Raw genomic sequence first — 17438 nt, forward strand, 5'->3', positions numbered from 1 at the left:
TACAATAATGATGGTCAATATTTTTCAATAACTATTAGATAATTGAGTTTTTAAATGTTTTAAAATTTCTATTATTATATATATAATATCAATTAATAAAGAGATATTTGTTTAAAATATTTTGATTATAATTTTTCTTTATTAAAATAAATAATGATGCATTATCTATGTATATTTGTTTTTAAAAAATAAAAATAAGACAAATAAAAAAGTATAGTTTAACATTTTTTTAAGACTACTTAATAAAAAAAAAGACAATTAATAATTAATACATATTTTATTATGAAAAAAAACTCACCAAAACCATGATTTGATTTCAAAACCAACTCTTTTGGACCACACCTTCATGTTCATGGCATCTCTATAAATACATGTTCTTTCTACTTCATCAAATCAAACTCTAACAAACATATCTGTTTCTTCTTCCATTCTAAATTTCTCATCTTTCACTATGGCTCCAAGCTTGAACAAACCTTCATCTTCTTCCATCACAAAGCATGTTAATGGCTTCAACCCTTCACCTTTCACCATTTCCAACTCAACCCTACAAGTTAAGGGCCATGTTCTTCTTTCTCAAGTGCCCCAAAACATAACCTTAACTCCATGCACCTACGACACTCACACCACAGGTTGTTTTCTAGGTTTTAGAGCTTCTTCTGCAGATTCTCGCCATGTGGCACCCTTAGGGCAACTGAAAAATATCAACTTTTCCTCCATCTTCCGGTTCAAGGTTTGGTGGACCACTCTCTGGACCGGTTGCAACGGTGGTGATCTTGAAACGGAAACTCAGTTTCTGATGCTTGAACCCGGTTCAGACCGGCCTTATGTTCTTTTTCTTCCCATTGTTGAAGGCCCTTTTCGTGCCTCCCTCCTACCCGGTTCAGATGACAATATTTCGGTAACTTTTAAATTTGCATGAACACTATGAGATAATTGCTTTCTGCACCCCTAATGTTTTTTTTTTTAATTTTTAAAATTATCTTTTATTTGGGAAAAAGAATTTGAAATTAAAAATACATTGAATTTTTAAAATTGTCTTTTATTTTTTAAATAAAAATTTGGAATTAAAAAAAGAAGATCTGAGATAGATTTTTGTATTTTGAAAATAAAATTTTAAAATATACTTGAAAAACAAGAATTTTATTTTAGAAAAGAAATTCTAAAATCCAAAATTAAAAAATATAGTATGAGATAGATTTTTGTATTTATTCTAAAATATACTTGGAAAACAAACAATTCTGTAAAACAACATCCAAAAATATATTATGTGAAAAAAGATTTAAAAATTCATAAAAGTGTTTTGAAAATTTAAATTCACAAATATATTGCAAAATATCAAATTAAAAATACAATTTTGAGTTGTCTCTAAAAATTAGAAAAAGACATTTTTATCATTTTAAATAAGTCATGGGGGAGGCTTATGGTTTAAGATTTAGAATTTATAAATTTAAAAACATTGAATTTTAATATTGAATTCTTCAAAAATATTATAATTTTTGTAATTAATATGATTAATTGGATTTTGGAAAGGTGTGCGTGGAGAGTGGGTCGAGGCGCGTGAAAGGGTCGTCGTACGAGAGTGTGGTGTACGTGCATGCAGGGGATAACCCCTTCACGGTGGTGAAGGAAGCGACGCGCGTGGTGAGGGCGCATCTGGGGAGCTTCAACCTTCTAGAAGAGAAAACCGTTCCAGGAATCGTGGAGAAGTTCGGTTGGTGCACGTGGGACGCGTTTTACCTGACGGTGCACCCTGACGGCGTGAAGAAGGGCGTGAAGGGGCTGGTCGACGGCGGTTGTCCACCGGGGTTCGTGCTGATCGACGATGGGTGGCAGTGCATCAGCCATGACGCGGAACCGGAGAAGGAGGGGATGAACCAGACGGTGGCCGGAGAACAGATGCCGTGCCGGTTGATGAGTTACGAGGAGAATTACAAGTTCAGGGATTACAAGAAAGGGGAAGGGTTGGGAGGGTTTGTGAGGGAGTTGAAGGAGGCGTTTGAGACGGTGGAGTATGTTTACGTGTGGCACGCGCTCTGCGGCTACTGGGGAGGAGTGAGGCCCGGGGCGGCGGGGATGGCGGAGGCGGTGGTGGAGAGGCCGGAGCTGTCGGAGGGGTTGAAGATGACGATGGAGGATCTCGCCGTGGATAAGATACTGGAGAACGGAGTCGGGGTGGTGCCGCCGGAGAGGGTGGCGGAGATGTACGAGGGGCTTCACGCGCATCTGGAGCGTGCTGGGATTGATGGGGTCAAAGTAGATGTCATCCACGTAAGTCCCTTTCTTCACTACGTATCTACCACAAACATAGACACTGACACAACTGGTTTAAAATAATTTATTTTTATTTTTATAATAAAAATAAAAATTTATACAATAAATTTAATTTTTTAAAATATATTTAAAAAAAAATTATATTAGAATTGTCTAGAAATCAAATAAATATATTATTTTTAAAATTACATATTTCACTGACATTTTTATTTTTATGATCAAAATAAAAATTTATATAATAAATTTATTTTTTTAAAAAATTAATTTATTTTTCTTTTTTAAAATTACATTAGAATTCTTCTATAATTCTCCTATAATGGTTAGAAATTCAATAAATATATTATTTTTAAATTGGATATTTCATCGATACTTATCTTAAGAAGAATCTCCGAGTCTCCTCCTATAATTCTCCTATAATGGTTAGAAATTCAATAAATATATTATTTTTAAATTGGATATTTCATCGATACTTATCTTAAGAAGAATCTCCGAGTCTCATAGTTCACTGCTAGTCCAATTTTCAACCTTTTTTTTAGATTTTCTATTTTTAAAAATTACTCTTTTTTAATAAAAAACTTAATTTTGCTCTCATTTTACCCATCTAACATTTTTAAAATGCAACTTTTGTTTCTTGTGAAATGCAAATTACCAAGATGAACTTTTGGTTAAGCTTTGATTTCTTTCTTTGTTTCTGTATGGATTCTGAGTTGTGATGTACTGAATTTGTGAAACAGTTGCTTGAAATGGTGTGTGAGAAATATGGAGGACGAGTGGATATGGCAAAAGCATACTACAAAGCTCTCACAGCTTCAGTGAGAAAACATTTCAAGGGAAACGGTGTCATTGCCAGCATGGAGCATTGCAACGATTTCATGTTGCTGGGAACTGAAGCAATATCCCTTGGTCGTGTTGGTAAGTGAAATGTACACAACATAACATAAAATTAGCTATATTATTAGGACAAAACTTAGGAATCACTTCTCTTCATTCTTAGAAATATTTGCTGTTGAAACTTCAATTCTAAGTGAAAAAGCAACACTCTCAAGGAATTGCATCTAAGCTTTGTCCTTTTCACTATTTGGAATTAGATGGTGAGTTCTTATGAAATGATAGATTGGTCATGTGTTCAAATAAAATGTAAGGATAAGGATGTGTTGTGTGCAATGATGCTCCTTATACCTTTGCATAGGGAGGAACCTTCTGGCAGTAGTTTTCCTATTTGGAGTGAAGTTCCATTGATCTGATGTGTGTTTATGACTTGGATTGAATCAGGGGATGATTTCTGGTGCACTGACCCTTATGGTGATCCAAATGGTACATATTGGCTGCAAGGATGTCACATGGTGCATTGTGCCTACAACAGCTTGTGGATGGGCAACTTCATCCAGCCAGATTGGGATATGTTCCAGTCTACTCACCCTTGTGCTGCTTTCCATGCAGCTTCAAGAGCCATTTCTGGTGGCCCCATTTACATCAGTGACACAGTTGGGAACCACAACTTTGAGCTGCTCAAGACCCTGGTCTTGCCTGATGGGTCCATCCTCAGATGTGAGAACTATGCACTCCCAACCCGGGATTGTCTCTTTGCTGACCCTCTCCATGATGGCAAAACAATGCTCAAAATATGGAACCTCAACAAGGTCAACTACCCTCCTCAGATCTCATTGTTCAGTTCATTCTTTCCTTTGCAAATCCCAATCTTATTCATTGTTATGGCATTGACAAGCCTTATTTATGCAGAAACTATCTTATCCTATAGTGAGAGAAAGCTAATTGTATGCAAATAATTATTTGATGTTCAAATTATGTTAAATACAAATACTGAAACAAATACTTTTGATACAGTACACTGGCGTTCTTGGGGTGTTTAACTGCCAAGGAGGAGGCTGGTTCCGTGAGACTAGGTCCAATAAATGTGCTGCTGAGTTTTCTCACAAGGTATCAACCAAGACCAATCCAAAAGACATTGAGTGGGATAGTGGAAACAACCCAATTTCCATTGAAGGGGTGGAGCTTTTCGCCTTGTATTTCAGCCAATCCAAGAAACTTGTGCTCTCAGCACCTTCTGATAGTGAAGAGATTTCCTTGGAGCCATTCAATTTTGAGCTAATAACAGTTTCTCCTGTGACTGTCTTGTCTGGCAAGTCTGTGAAGTTTGCTCCAATTGGTTTGGTGAATATGCTGAACACTGGAGCAGCAGTCCAGTCCTTGACCTTTGATGAGACTCAAAATCTGGTGGAAGTTGGAGTAAGAGGCACTGGGGAGATGAGGGTCTATGCTTCAGAGAGACCTAACACTTGTAGAATTGATGGGAAAGAAGTTGATTTTGAATATGAAGGGTCCATGGTGAAAATTCAAGTGCCATGGCCGTCTTCAAAATTGTCCACTGTTCAGTTTGCATTCTGAACTAGGGAGTGATCTTTTATTTTTTGAATTATTGTCCACAGTGAATAATGTCAAGGGGCCTTTTATCCCTCTTATTAGAATTTTCTCCTCCATGCTGAGGGAAACAATAGATTGGTCTGATAATTTAGTCAATATCAAGTTTCTTGTGTATCCAATTAATGTCAATTTCTCTTGATTATAATACCATTGTTTCTCTTTCAAGTACTTTTTTTGCTCCTTATCTTTCAATGATCAGTGATTTGCCATTATTGAATAAGTTTTAACCTATCATCCAATCTTGTGTTTTGAGATCTTTAAAGAGTTTGACCATAACAGCCAAACACGTTTAATGATGTGGTAGCTAGAAACACATGATTTAGTAATTGTGTAAAAAAAATTCACACACTATAATATGTTTAACTCATTGGATGGATTTTATAAAAATCCAGAATATATCAATTAGGTTTGCCTCTGCATGTTTAGAAGTTTTTCAGGAAACATTTGAAAATTATATAGTTATGCTATAGCACTATATAATTGAGAAGAGTTGTTAAAGTCCATATGTATATAGGATAAATCATTTGACAGTAAGTCTCAAGATTAAAATGAAATGATAATGCAAAAACCTCAATCATAACCCAGTTTAGAAGTGTCTGCATATGCTAAAATGAAATAAGGTCTGCATAAATTTTAAGGTAAGTTCAGCAGCATAACCCATTCTCAATTACAGAAAATCCTCATCCAACCCTGAAAAATTGAATGAAAAATAACTAGTGACTCTCAATGCTTTTGAAAAACTTGAATCACATGATAGCAGTATTAGATTATTTCAAACTTACCTTAGTCTTCGTCATCACGGATGGATAGTACAAATGCTTCGGACCATTTCAGCCTTTCAGCTTCTGTCACAGCCAAACCATCAACAAAAGGGTTCCAGAAGCCCTCCGGACCAGACAGAACCCAGCTTACTTTGTCTGGTGGTGGTCCAATCAAGTTATGTACCGGATTTCTGTTGTTCTTCTCTGAGTTGGTTTTCTTCTGATCACATTCAACTAGTTACATTAGATACATTATCAGTTTTTTCAATGTTATAAAGTTCTGTAGCTTTGAAACTCACCGCAGCAGATTCAACAGAGTGCTTGCTGGACTTTGGAGTGATTATTTCTTCTTGTTCCACCGAATAAGGTTTATAAGCACGATTTCGGCAACTTCTTGTACCTCGAACTTTTTTCTCGGAGGTGTCTGATTTCACTGTCCACTGAATAGAAAACATAAATTAGATTTATAAAGAGGCAAACCATGCAGATATATGTTGAAATCACCACTATTAATTATCAAATTGAAAATGACTTGTGCTTGGTTTTTGTACCTTGGTTATTGCTGTACTTGCATTTTCTTCTAATTGTTGTCCTTCCCCAGACTCAGTAGAATTCTGCAGAAAATATAACTTAAAACCAAAACACTGAGAAATCTTTAATCCACAAGTTTTTAAGGCCTTACACCTCCACAAGTTCTTAAGATCTTACACCTCCACAACTTCTTTGCAGTTGTTTTAGATACATTGTAGGAGTAAATTTTTTTAATGTTGCATCTTCAAATGAGCAATTAAAAGTTAAAATCTCCAAAAGAAAAATGAGAAAGAAAAGTAGTCTAAAAAAACTAACAGAAGAGATTGGGTGGAAGGTAAAGTTTAGGCATACCTTATTGGTGTTACAGGAATTTCTCCATAACAATCAAAACATTGATTAGTGTCATTATAAGAGGTGCAAAGTGTCTAAACATGAAAATGTTCAATCATTTCAACATTTCTCCTCTACAAATTTTGTGTGGACATTCAGAAATATTTCATTGTCTTTTCTAAATGTTACTCACACTGTGCATTATAAATACATACTTAAAAAAGTTACAAAATATGAAATTAGAACTCACAGTGTCTGTTTTTATATCTTTTGATATCATTTTTTCACTAATATCATCATCTCCAGCTTCTTTTGCTAGATGTCTCTGAACAGATAACAAAGAACGAAACTTCCTTCTGGTGTGCGGTTCATAGTAATACTGAACAAATAAAACAATAATAACCATCAAATCTTTGCCAAAAAGGGAAGAAATGAAGCACAAAATAGAAAAAAAAAACAAAGACCTTGCTATCTACATATGGTAGAGCTGTTTATCTAAGGGATTGAATTCTCCCCAACAGATTTTTTTAGACCTAAACTTGAAAATCCAAGTCTTGGCAACATGCTTAATTCTCGTGGTTATCTACCAACTATACTACACCATGTTAATTAATCCCTACAAATTATTTGCACAAAATGACAATATTGAAAAATGCAAATTTCAGATTAACCCACAGTCTAAGGTCAAAAACTAATTTCTCATCATACTAATATCCATTGAAGGATCTAAACTCTTCTAACATGATGAAATAAATTGATCTTCATACGCATACATAAATTGATGAAACAGAGAGAGTGTCAAAACGGCGTGTTTTGTAACAATCATATCACACCATGTCAGTGTCTTAGAGATGATAACATTATTTGCAGCTATAAAGAGAATGTAGAGAGTTATTCACAGTAAAGGAAAAAGATCCAGAAATGCCTCCTAAACTGTTATCTACCAATCGTGCTGCACCATGTTAATTAATCCCTACAAATTATTTGCACAAAAGGGCTATAATGAAAAGTGAAAATTTCAGATTAACCCACCGTCTAGGGTAAAAAAATTCCAGAAATGCCTCATAAACTGTGTCATATATTTAGCTATGGTGTTTGTGTAGATGTAAAACATAACTGTAATCCTTGAAGATGAAGATGACAGTGATACATTATGCATGCATGAATGAATGAAGAAACAATAGTTGATGAGTGAGAAAGAGAAGATGTACCCTATCAAGATGAGTAGGGTTAGAGCGACGTGGTTTTTTCTCCACAATCCAACCATGAGGAAGCTTGAATTGTGATGAACTACCAACATGCAGCTGAGTTGAAAGGGGTTGGCTTTGAACAGTGTTGACAATGTCTTCTCTCTGAACATGGAGAGGAGTTACCTCTTCTTCTACCTCTGATTCTTCCTTGCAGGACATCATAGTATGGTAGTGTTGTTCTGCAATGCTAACAACAATGTCTGTGTCTACTCATTAGGTTAAGGATATCTGAAGAGTCTGATTCAACAAAACACAATAACTTTTTTATTTTTTATTTCCTTATATAATAATATTATTACTATTGACTTGTTTATATTCTATCTTTTTATCTCTACAAATTAAAAATATCATCAATTAACAACTTTTTATATTCTATATTTTATTTCTCATATTTCATATTTTTAAAGATTTACCTGTCTTTTTATAATGAAAAATTATATATTGACATATAATCTTATGATGGTTATATATATATATATAATAAAGATTAAATTTGTAATTAAATTATATATAAAATTATTAAAATAATAATGTTAAGGATGTAGAAAAAATAAATTGAATCTGAAAGTATTAGAGTTTTTTTATAAATAAAATACATATTTAATTTTTTCTTTTTACTACCATATATGAACATAAGTTGTTTGTAAAGAAGAAAAAAATATTAAAAAATAAAAATAAATGGTTTATTAATATGTAATATATGGTACATAAATGCACATATAATTGTAATATAGAGAAATTAAAAGGAGAAAACAATGATTATTTTTTCCTTTTACACCACTTTTATATTCATATTACCTTTTGGGTTAACCATGAGTTTAGATGTTTAATTCTTAAGTTCAGAACATCATTATTTTTGTGGATCCACAATATAAATAAAATATTATTATTTTTGACACTTGTGGTGTTAATAAATTGATGAAGAACACATTGTAAACAAGCATAGTAACTTTCTTTGTCTCACATTCACTTCATCATTTGATAGCTGTCACAAGCAGCTAAAACCCCAACAGAATAATGCCATGGCATTCCCTATGGGCACCAGCAACAAAGAAGAAGAAGAAGCCAAACAAAACTTAGCCAAAATTAAGCATATCCTTCTGAGATGATCATGGCAAGGAGAATATCCACATAAAAAAGTAGCATTTAATCCCAATTTTCTCTAGTTCACATCCCCAAAAGCCTAGGTGTAAACGTCCATGGCTGCATTAAACAGTTTCAAACTTGTATAAACATTTGTCTTGTATGTATATATAAGGAGAGAAGTGTTGATGGTGAGAGAAGATAATAAACCAGTTGTGAGGAAAGTGAAGAGGAAGGTTTGTTAACAATGGCACTGGAAGTGCTTGAAGCGCTTGATTCAGCGCGAACCCAATGGTACCACGTGACGGCCATAGTCATTGCAGGCATGGGCTTTTTCACCGACGCCTACGACCTTTTCTGTATCTCCACTGTTTCCAAACTTCTTGGACGCTTGTACTACTTCGACCCTAGCTCCGACAAGCCGGGGAAGCTCCCAACTTCTGTCAACAACCTCGTTGTCGGCGTCGCCATTGTCGGAACCCTTTCGGGCCAGCTAGTCTTTGGCTGGCTCGGCGACAAACTCGGCCGCAAAAAGGTCTACGGAGTCACTCTCATCCTCATGGTTCTCTGCGCCATCGCCTCTGGTCTCTCTTTGGGCTCCTCCGCAAAGTCCGTAATGGGAACGCTATGTTTCTTTCGCTTCTGGCTCGGCTTTGGCATCGGCGGCGACTACCCCCTCTCCGCAACTATCATGTCGGAGTACGCCAACAAGAGGACACGCGGCGCGTTTATAGCCGCCGTGTTCGCCATGCAGGGCGTGGGAATCATCTTCGCGGGGCTTGTCTCCATGACACTAGCTGCGCTTTTCAGATCCTACTACCCTGCTCCGTCGTATATCCAAAACCGCGTCTTGTCCACGCAACCGGAGAGTGATCTTCTGTGGCGGTTGGTTCTCATGATCGGCGCCGTTCCGGCGTTGCTGACTTACTACTGGCGAATGAAGATGCCAGAAACTGGACGCTACACTGCCATCATAGAGGGCAACGCGAAACAAGCTGCTGCAGATATGGCGAGAGTTTTGGACATTGAAATCCAAGCGGAGCAGGATAAGGTGGCGGAGTTCAACGCTGCGAATAACTACCCTTTGTGGTCGAACGAGTTCTTCCAGCGTCACGGTCGCCATTTGATCGGAACCATGACCTGCTGGTTTCTTCTTGACATCGCGTTCTACAGCCAGAATCTAACGCAGAAGGATATTTTCCCTGCGATTGGACTCATAGACAAAGAGTTTAACATGAGTGCCATCAGCGAAGTGTTCCAGACGTCACGTGCGATGTTCGTGATCGCTCTGTTCGGCACCTTCCCCGGTTACTGGTTCACCGTTTTCTTCATCGAGAAGCTGGGCCGTTACAAAATCCAACTCGTGGGCTTCTTCATGATGTCGTTCTTCATGTTTGTGATCGGTGTGAAGTACGATTACCTCAAGAACGAGAGCAAGGGCCTCTTCGCTCTTCTCTACGGGTTGACGTTCTTCTTTGCCAACTTTGGACCCAACAGCACCACGTTCGTGCTTCCGGCGGAGCTGTTTCCGACCCGCGTGAGAAGCACGTGCCATGCGCTGAGTGCGGCGGCGGGGAAGGCTGGGGCGCTGGTGGGGACGTTCGGGATACAGAGCTTGACGGTGGGTGGTGAAACGAGAAAGATTAAGAAGGCCATGATTATTCTGGCGGTGACTAACATGTTAGGGTTCTTCTGCTCCTTCTTGGTTACTGAGACTAAGGGAAGATCGTTGGAGGAGATTTCTGGAGAAGATGGGAGAGAGAGTGAACTCACGCCAACGCCCAACAATACTAGGGCACAGGGAGCAAGGAGCGAGACCATGTGAACTGAACAAAAATGGATTCAATTGCAGGTTTATTACAGTATGATAATAAGAACAATGGTTACAAGTACTAATATCATAGCAATAATGGGGCCAAAATTGATGGTTTTTGGTGTCTCATGGTATAGGTTTATACATTCTACGAATAAGAGATTGGATTTGTGTTTGTGATCGTGGATTAATGTATGTTGTTAATATATTTTGTGTTAATCTATTGAAAGGAGAACCATTGTTACGAAAAGTGCATTCATTTTTATGACTACAAATTAACAATATCATTAGTTAACCACCTTTTATATTCTACCTTTTATTTCTCATATTTCGTATTTTTAAATATTATAAAGCAACAATATAGGAGAAATGTTGAACAACGCCCATAGAATGATATAGGGATTGAGAGATGTAAGAGTTTTACATGAGTACCCACACATGAATCAATGATTCCAGCAGCTACCTTAAAGAAAAAGATTATTAGAAATAGCAGAAAAAACTGTGTTTTCACTATGAGAAGTGATGGTTGTCATTGTAGTTTTTTCTCTCCCTATCTGATTGTTAAAAATCATGATTTAAAATGAAAGATTTCCATACAATTTATGAATGTTTGATGGCAAACATTAAGATAGATGGAATACACAAATGAGTGTGGTCTTTAAATTTAAGTGTTGTATAGAATGACTATCAAGAATTGGAAAACAACCTAATGGAAGCATAGGAATTTCACAAGGATGTTATGATTCACTAAAGTGTAAATGTGAGCATCTTTGATAGGATATCCAAAAGCATCTATAACAAAGGAAATTTAAGATTTTTTACAAAGGTGTGTTTTTAGTGGTGAGAAGATCAAGAAAGTGAGACTCCAAACACTAATGAGGAAGTATTTCAAATGAGCTTAAGGTAGCCAATTATCTTTGTCATGTATTGAGACACACAAAAATGATGAAGAGGGTGTGGAGAGAAAACCACATGACAAATCAGATGACTGTGGAAAAGATCATGTCATTCATACTTTTACAAATCTTTGATCGCATATGTGACTTTTTTTATCAGCAGAAAACGAATGAATAAATAAGAGATATTTCAGGAATATCTCAATCCTTATATAACAGACTTACCTTAAAGCTCATTTCCTCTATCTCTTTACACAACTACAATACCTTAATCCTTACTATGATACTGACACCTTTTACTCATGATATAGATCTCCTAGAAAAATTAATTGACATCATACAAACCATTGGCTCAAGACTCCAATCTGAATACGTGAAGATTAAGGAGTTGCAAGGATCTTTGAACCATAAGTATTGAAATTGCTTCAAAAAAACAAGATCAAAGTAGTATATCAAGTCTTGCAAATACATGTGAAGAATGATTATAGGAAAACAAGAGAAACATTCAAGAAAAGTTGGAATCTTTATCAGAGAAAACTTTAAGCATGAAGACAAAGTTGAGACTCATGAGGAGCACCTTAGTTCTTCTTTTAATCCAAACAAAGAAAGAAAGATAAGAACGACATGTAGTGGTTTGTGTGTAAAATTTGAGTACATTTCTCTATTGAGTACTATCTTATGTTATTCTCAATGGCTAATAAAATGGTCCAGAGAGGGGTATAATTTGGTTAGATAGTTGGTTAGTTTGGGATTATTTTGTGTTTTGTAAAGATTTAGCTAGATTTGGTTTTCTGGTTTTGCAGTAGAGATGCATCTTGATATTATTTTTGTGATAAAAGATTTACTGATATTTTTTTAAAGGGTTGAAACGTCTCTGAAATGTTCTGTTATACTTTATCCTGAGATGTTATGTTATACTTAACCTGAAATGCTCAGCTTTACTCTATTATACTTAACCCTGAAATGTTCAGTTTTACTCTGTTATACTTAATCCTTAAATGCTCAGTTTTACTCTGCTATACTTAACCCTGAAATGCTCAGTTTTACTCTGTTATACTTAATCCTGAAATGCTCAGTTTTACTCTGTTATACTTAACTCTGAAATGCTCTGTTTTACTTAATTGATTTTTCTTGTATAAAAGTTGGAACATTCCTAAAATGTTCTGTTTTACTTAATCATTGTATAAAGGTTGAAACATTCCTAAAATGTTCTGTTTTACTTAATCCCTGAAATACTCTGTTTTACTTAACTGGTTTTTTTATAAAGATTGAAACATCTCTAAAATGTTCTATTTTACTTAATTCTATGTTTTCCTTAATTTATTAGTTTTCAATAAAAAAATAGTTGCCACAAATCAAATATGCTCTTCTAAGATAATAAATCTATCACAAACAACTCTTCACTCTTATTCATGTTAAAATCAAACACCAAATAGTTTGTCCACAAAAATCCTTCTTACTATTTCTTCAAACCTTTAAATGGCAAGTTAGAAATTGTAAACATCAATTCTCCAAATATTACAATGAAATATAATTAGATATTATATATAATTGATTATTTTTTCCTTCATTTTGTTCAATTTTGTTCAGTTTCTTTGTGGATAAATTGCTATTGTATATAATCATTTCTTTTCTATAAACCATATACTTAATTAATTATATATTTCTCATTGTTCTATATTACTTTTTAGAAATGTTCTAAATCATATCATTTTCAAAAATAAAGTTTCTAAAACCTTTGCTTCTCCATAAAAGAGAAAAAAAGAATGCCTTCAACTTTGTGTTCTTATAGAAAGTATCGTATTCCATATATTGGAGTGAAAACTAGAGTGAATTGCCAAAGGAAAAAAACAAATTGACACCATGAAAACATTTTTTGTATGTGTCATGTGTGTGGTACTGATCAAACAATTCTTTTTGAACAAAAGTTATTATCGTAAACATGCACATAAGATATTGATATTGCAAAAAAAAACTCAAGATTGAAATGAAATGATAAAGCAAAAATATCGATCATTACCCAGCATTCTAGAATCCACGTGCAATCCAAACAGTGATACAAATTACACTTCTTAAGGAAAAATAATGTCTGCATATTCTAAAAATAGAATAATGTCTGCATAAAATTTATTCAAGATAAAGGGAATAATCTCATTCTCAGCTACTCTCAGCTCAGGAACATCCTCATCCAACCCTGCAAAATGAATATTATCAATCAGTGATTTCGATGGTGTTTAAACTTAACTTAATCTCATAAAACACTGAGATATAAAATTGACTTATGAGATAAAATTTAGATAAGATATGGTGTTTAAACTTAACTTAATCTCATAAAACACTGAGATATAAAACTGACTTATGATATAAGATTTGCATCTTCTTATGAAATAAGATTTGTATTCACTTATGAGATCTTCAACAACAATATTGAAAAAAGAAACTTAAATCACATGATATATAGCAGAATTAGTTTATTTCAAGCTTACCCTAGTTGTTTCCATTATCACCATTATCACTTTCCATTATCACCATTATCACGGGTGGATAGCACAAATGCTTCAGCCCATCTGAGCTTCTCAGCTTCTGAAACAGCACAACCATTAACATAAGCATCCCACTGGTTGGGAGCACCAGCCAGAACCCAAGTTACTTTTTGTGGTGGTGGTCCAGGTAAGTCATGCACCGGACCTCTGATGTTCTTCTCTGAGTTGGTGTTTTTCTGATGATCCAACTTCATTCGTTTCTTCACAATACATCCACAAATAGTTACATTAACTACATGATTCATCTTTTGTTCTTTTTAAAAAAGAAAAACTTTGCATCTCTATACAAACTTGACATATCACCTAAGTCTCAGATTTCAAGTAATAACAAAGACATTTACTGTTTAACTTATACATCTCAGCAGTTAGGATCAGACATCAAATAACAACAATCAACTGTTAAATTCTGTAGTTTTGAAACTCACCTTGGATCCATAGCGTCTGTAGAACACCGGAGTGTTCATCTCTTCTTCTTCATCTTCTGAAAAAGATATTTGCTGTCCTACTGCAGACTGATCAGTAGAATTCTGCAGAAAATATAGTTTTAGATCAAAGCACCGAGAGAAATTCAAACAACTTCTTTGCAGTTCTTTTTAGCTACATTGAAAAAAGAAACAACATCAAGAGGTAGGTGAATAGGTGGTAAACCTAAGATTTTTATCTTTCAGCTTCAAAATCAAGATAAATGTGAAAAAACTTCATAACAATATCCATGCAAGGAATTAAACAAAAGGGTCAAAAACTAATTTTTCAAGATAATAATATCCATGCAAGGAATCAAACACCTCTTGTAACACGATAAACATGTTTTTACAATTAAAAAATAAATAAAATAGGATTTTTCAGCAACATATCTTCTTACAAAGCTAAAAAACCGTTTAAGCTCCGAGCAAGTGTCAAAAACAGCATGTTTTGTACCAATCACATCACACCATGTCAGTTTCTTGAAGATAACATTATTTTGTGGCTAAAAAGACAATGCAGAGAACTTTTTCATGGTAAAGAACAAGATCTATATGTTTCCGAAGCTGTGTCATCTTTCACTATGGTGTTTTGGGTAGATCCATAGATCCTTAAGTGAACCTTATGCATGCATGCATGAATGAATAAACAACACTTGATGGATGAAGAAGAGAAGGTTTACCTTGTCGGAGTAAGTAGGGCTAGATCCATGGAGTTTTCCCTCATCAGAAAGCTTGAGATGTGATGAACTACCAGCATGCAGCTCCCTTGAAAACATGATTTCGTTTTCAGCACTGTAGAAAATGTCTTCTCTCTTAACTTGGAATGGTGTTACTTCCTTCACCTTTGAGTCTTTGCTCGACATTGTTTGGTGTTGTTGATGTTTTCTGAAGACAACTGCAGCAGTGTGTTTTCGTGTGTGTTTTCATCTGTGTCTGTTCACTCTTATCTCATAACCAAACATATTATTGTTACCCAAAATACCCCCACTTTTTTCCCTAGGTAACATAAATGTTTTGGAAGTAGTGTCTAGAATAGTAATTTACCCTAGCAAGGATTAGGGTAACTGAGAAGTCTACTTAAACAAAGAACAGGTTCACTTAAAGCTTATTAATTAGTTAATTTTTTTTTTTAATTTCTCAAGACTTTGCACTATTATCTTTTACTTGTTTTATGCTTTAGTTTTTTTTTAAGATATGAAAGTTAATAATGATGTTCTATCTTGTCATGTTTAGAAATTAACTTTATCATTAATTAACAATTTTTTTTTATATTCTACAATTCATTTTTTAATATTTTTGACCACTTTTAATGCATTTGTTTATTCTAATTATTTGCTTTTAAATATTTATCCACTCTTTTTATATTACTACAGATATTTAAAATATTGTTTTTTAATTTAAATATTAAAACAAAATCTATCTATATATATAATTAATTAAGTTAGATTGTGGGGCTAAATGTTTGATGAGAAATAAGTTTTTATATCAGTAAATTCTCAAGATAAATTTATTATTAAATCGACATTTGTTAACAATTTGTTTGGAAACAAAAAAAAAATTGTTAACAATTGCTATATTTTTAATCACATTTTTACATGTTTTATACATTTCATAGAATAAGAAATCTTGATAAAAAAATTATATTAATGATAAAAAATTTTAAAAAAAAATATTTAAGAGGGAAACTAAGAAGGATAGTGTTAAAGGGGGTTTTCAAGTTTTTTGTTTACAGGACTCACACCTCATAGTCTCACAACTAACCAAGCACAAAACATTGTCATTGTCATAAGCTTTTAGGAACCAAAGATGGAAATTTAAAATGAAAGAATATGAAAAGATAGGGAAAGAAGAACAAATGTTCTATTAATCTGTAATACATCTTACATACTCACTCAAGATAGTATAGAAGAAAGTAAAAGAGGAGATAACTAACAACCTAATAAAACTCTTTTTTTTTTTTCCTTTACACCTCTCAAATTGATGTTACTTCTCGGGTTAGTTTGCTATGAAAATGCTTCAAATGGAGAATAGATTTGATTAGAATATCAACCACTTAAAATTGTGCAGGTAAATGAATGATATAAATGGCATCTTCAATGATCCTCACAAAATAGAGGTCAAAATGTTTGGTGGTGGACTTCATCACAGGATTTGTTGCAAACAAAATTGCACCAAAATTAATAAGATTTTGGAATCATACCCATAATTTACTTAGGAGAGCTTGCAACCAAAGTAAGTCAGCACTAAAAGCAGCAAGACCACAAAACTTAGTTGATTCACACAACTTTTTCCTTCAGAAGAAGTAAGCTTGCCTTCTATATAAATAGATTAGTCTATTGTAGATTTTTTGTCATCAAATCCACAATCAAAATATGAATAAACTAGAAAAATGAGTGGATAAAGCTTGTTAAGAAATAAATTTTAAATTTAAGTTAACCTTATAAAATCGGTTTAAAGTTCACTCCTTAATCTGGTATAGAGTTATAACTTCAGCTGCTTGTGAGCTTATTTGGCTTAAACTCTAATAATCAAATTGCTTTTCGTATTAGCTCAAATCCTGTCTTTTCACAAGTAGCTGAAGTCATAGTTATATATTTTGCTTTAACACTAAATCTTGCCACAACATTTTGTTTCTTGATCTTCCAAAAAATTAAATTATCACTAATAGAAACACAATATCCAAGTGATCTTCTATCCGACAAAGATCATATCCAATCAACATCGGAATAACATACAACTCTAGTATGATTATTTTGACCATATAACAAGCTTTTTTAAGAAGATCCTTTAATGTATTTCAATATACAAATGATTGTATTTCAATTATCAGCCCATGTTGAATTAAGGAATTGACTCACCACACTACTAGCAACAAATGAATATATGGACGAGTGAGTCCCCCTGATTAGTAGTCCTCTTACTAGGTAGGGGTTTATTATTAGGATCCATAAGTCTCTCAACAGATCGTTAATCCATTTTTCTCCTAAATATCCAATACATGGGAAACTACTTAAGTCCATATAAAGATTTGCGAAGATGAAATACCAATCTAAG

General features: G+C 34.2%; 4 protein-coding genes across 4 annotated transcripts; 2 read left to right on the forward strand and 2 right to left on the reverse strand.

The window, feature by feature from the left end:
• The first annotated feature begins 362 nt into the window (after positions 1 to 362).
• On the forward strand, positions 363 to 4881 carry LOC137836671 (Raffinose synthase family protein). Its single transcript, XM_068645360.2, has 5 exons — positions 363 to 898; positions 1531 to 2268; positions 3006 to 3183; positions 3544 to 3911; positions 4117 to 4881. Exons 1-5 carry the CDS (start codon positions 452 to 454, stop codon positions 4675 to 4677), a joined length of 2292 nt encoding a protein of 763 aa, XP_068501461.2. The 5' UTR covers positions 363 to 451; the 3' UTR covers positions 4678 to 4881.
• A 335-nt stretch (positions 4882 to 5216) lies between these two features.
• Positions 5217 to 7803, reverse strand: LOC137836358 (methyl-CpG-binding domain-containing protein 7). Its single transcript, XM_068645089.2, has 6 exons — positions 7547 to 7803; positions 6586 to 6714; positions 6026 to 6088; positions 5774 to 5914; positions 5496 to 5694; positions 5217 to 5403 (listed from the first exon to the last, which is right to left on the reverse strand). Exons 1-5 carry the CDS (start codon positions 7745 to 7747, stop codon positions 5497 to 5499), a joined length of 732 nt encoding a protein of 243 aa, XP_068501190.2. The 5' UTR covers positions 7748 to 7803; the 3' UTR covers positions 5217 to 5403; position 5496.
• Positions 7804 to 8871: 1068 nt separating this feature from the next.
• On the forward strand, positions 8872 to 10633 carry LOC137836360 (low affinity inorganic phosphate transporter 4). Its single transcript, XM_068645090.2, has one exon. It carries the CDS (start codon positions 8916 to 8918, stop codon positions 10491 to 10493), a length of 1578 nt encoding a protein of 525 aa, XP_068501191.2. The 5' UTR covers positions 8872 to 8915; the 3' UTR covers positions 10494 to 10633.
• Positions 10634 to 13359: 2726 nt separating this feature from the next.
• LOC137836361 (uncharacterized) lies at positions 13360 to 15297 on the reverse strand. The gene is made up of 4 exons (XM_068645091.2): positions 15065 to 15297; positions 14346 to 14447; positions 13864 to 14120; positions 13360 to 13571 (listed from the first exon to the last, which is right to left on the reverse strand). Exons 1-3 carry the CDS (start codon positions 15245 to 15247, stop codon positions 13890 to 13892), a joined length of 516 nt encoding a protein of 171 aa, XP_068501192.2. The 5' UTR covers positions 15248 to 15297; the 3' UTR covers positions 13360 to 13571; positions 13864 to 13889.
• Between the last annotated feature and the right edge of the window lie 2141 nt (positions 15298 to 17438).

The sequence above is a fragment of the Phaseolus vulgaris genome, chromosome 4 (assembly GCF_051622355.1).
Source record: "Phaseolus vulgaris cultivar YP4 chromosome 4, ASM5162235v1, whole genome shotgun sequence".
Lineage (NCBI taxonomy): Eukaryota > Viridiplantae > Streptophyta > Magnoliopsida > Fabales > Fabaceae > Phaseolus > Phaseolus vulgaris.

What these genes read in the sequence shown, in the direction of transcription:
- LOC137836361 (XM_068645091.2), bottom strand. Translation starts at nt 15,247, where the DNA reads ATGTCGAGCAAAGACTCAAAGGTGAAGGAAGTAACACCATTCCAAGTT. An exon ending in GCCCTACTTACTCCGACAAG is followed by an intron (nt 14,448 to 15,064) that starts GTAAACCTTCTC and finishes TATTTTCTGCAG; the next exon opens with AATTCTACTGATCAGTCTGC. An exon ending in ACAGACGCTATGGATCCAAG is followed by an intron (nt 14,121 to 14,345) that starts GTGAGTTTCAAA and finishes TGTATTGTGAAG; the next exon opens with AAACGAATGAAGTTGGATCA.
- LOC137836358 (XM_068645089.2), bottom strand. Translation starts at nt 7,747, where the DNA reads ATGATGTCCTGCAAGGAAGAATCAGAGGTAGAAGAAGAGGTAACTCCT. An exon ending in ACCCTACTCATCTTGATAGG is followed by an intron (nt 6,715 to 7,546) that starts GTACATCTTCTC and finishes TTATTTGTTCAG; the next exon opens with TATTACTATGAACCGCACAC. An exon ending in ACTCTGTTGAATCTGCTGCG is followed by an intron (nt 5,695 to 5,773) that starts GTGAGTTTCAAA and finishes GAATGTGATCAG; the next exon opens with AAGAAAACCAACTCAGAGAA.
- LOC137836360 (XM_068645090.2), top strand. Translation starts at nt 8,916, where the DNA reads ATGGCACTGGAAGTGCTTGAAGCGCTTGATTCAGCGCGAACCCAATGG.
- LOC137836671 (XM_068645360.2), top strand. Translation starts at nt 452, where the DNA reads ATGGCTCCAAGCTTGAACAAACCTTCATCTTCTTCCATCACAAAGCAT. An exon ending in GTTCAGATGACAATATTTCG is followed by an intron (nt 899 to 1,530) that starts GTAACTTTTAAA and finishes GATTTTGGAAAG; the next exon opens with GTGTGCGTGGAGAGTGGGTC. An exon ending in TCAAAGTAGATGTCATCCAC is followed by an intron (nt 2,269 to 3,005) that starts GTAAGTCCCTTT and finishes TTTGTGAAACAG; the next exon opens with TTGCTTGAAATGGTGTGTGA.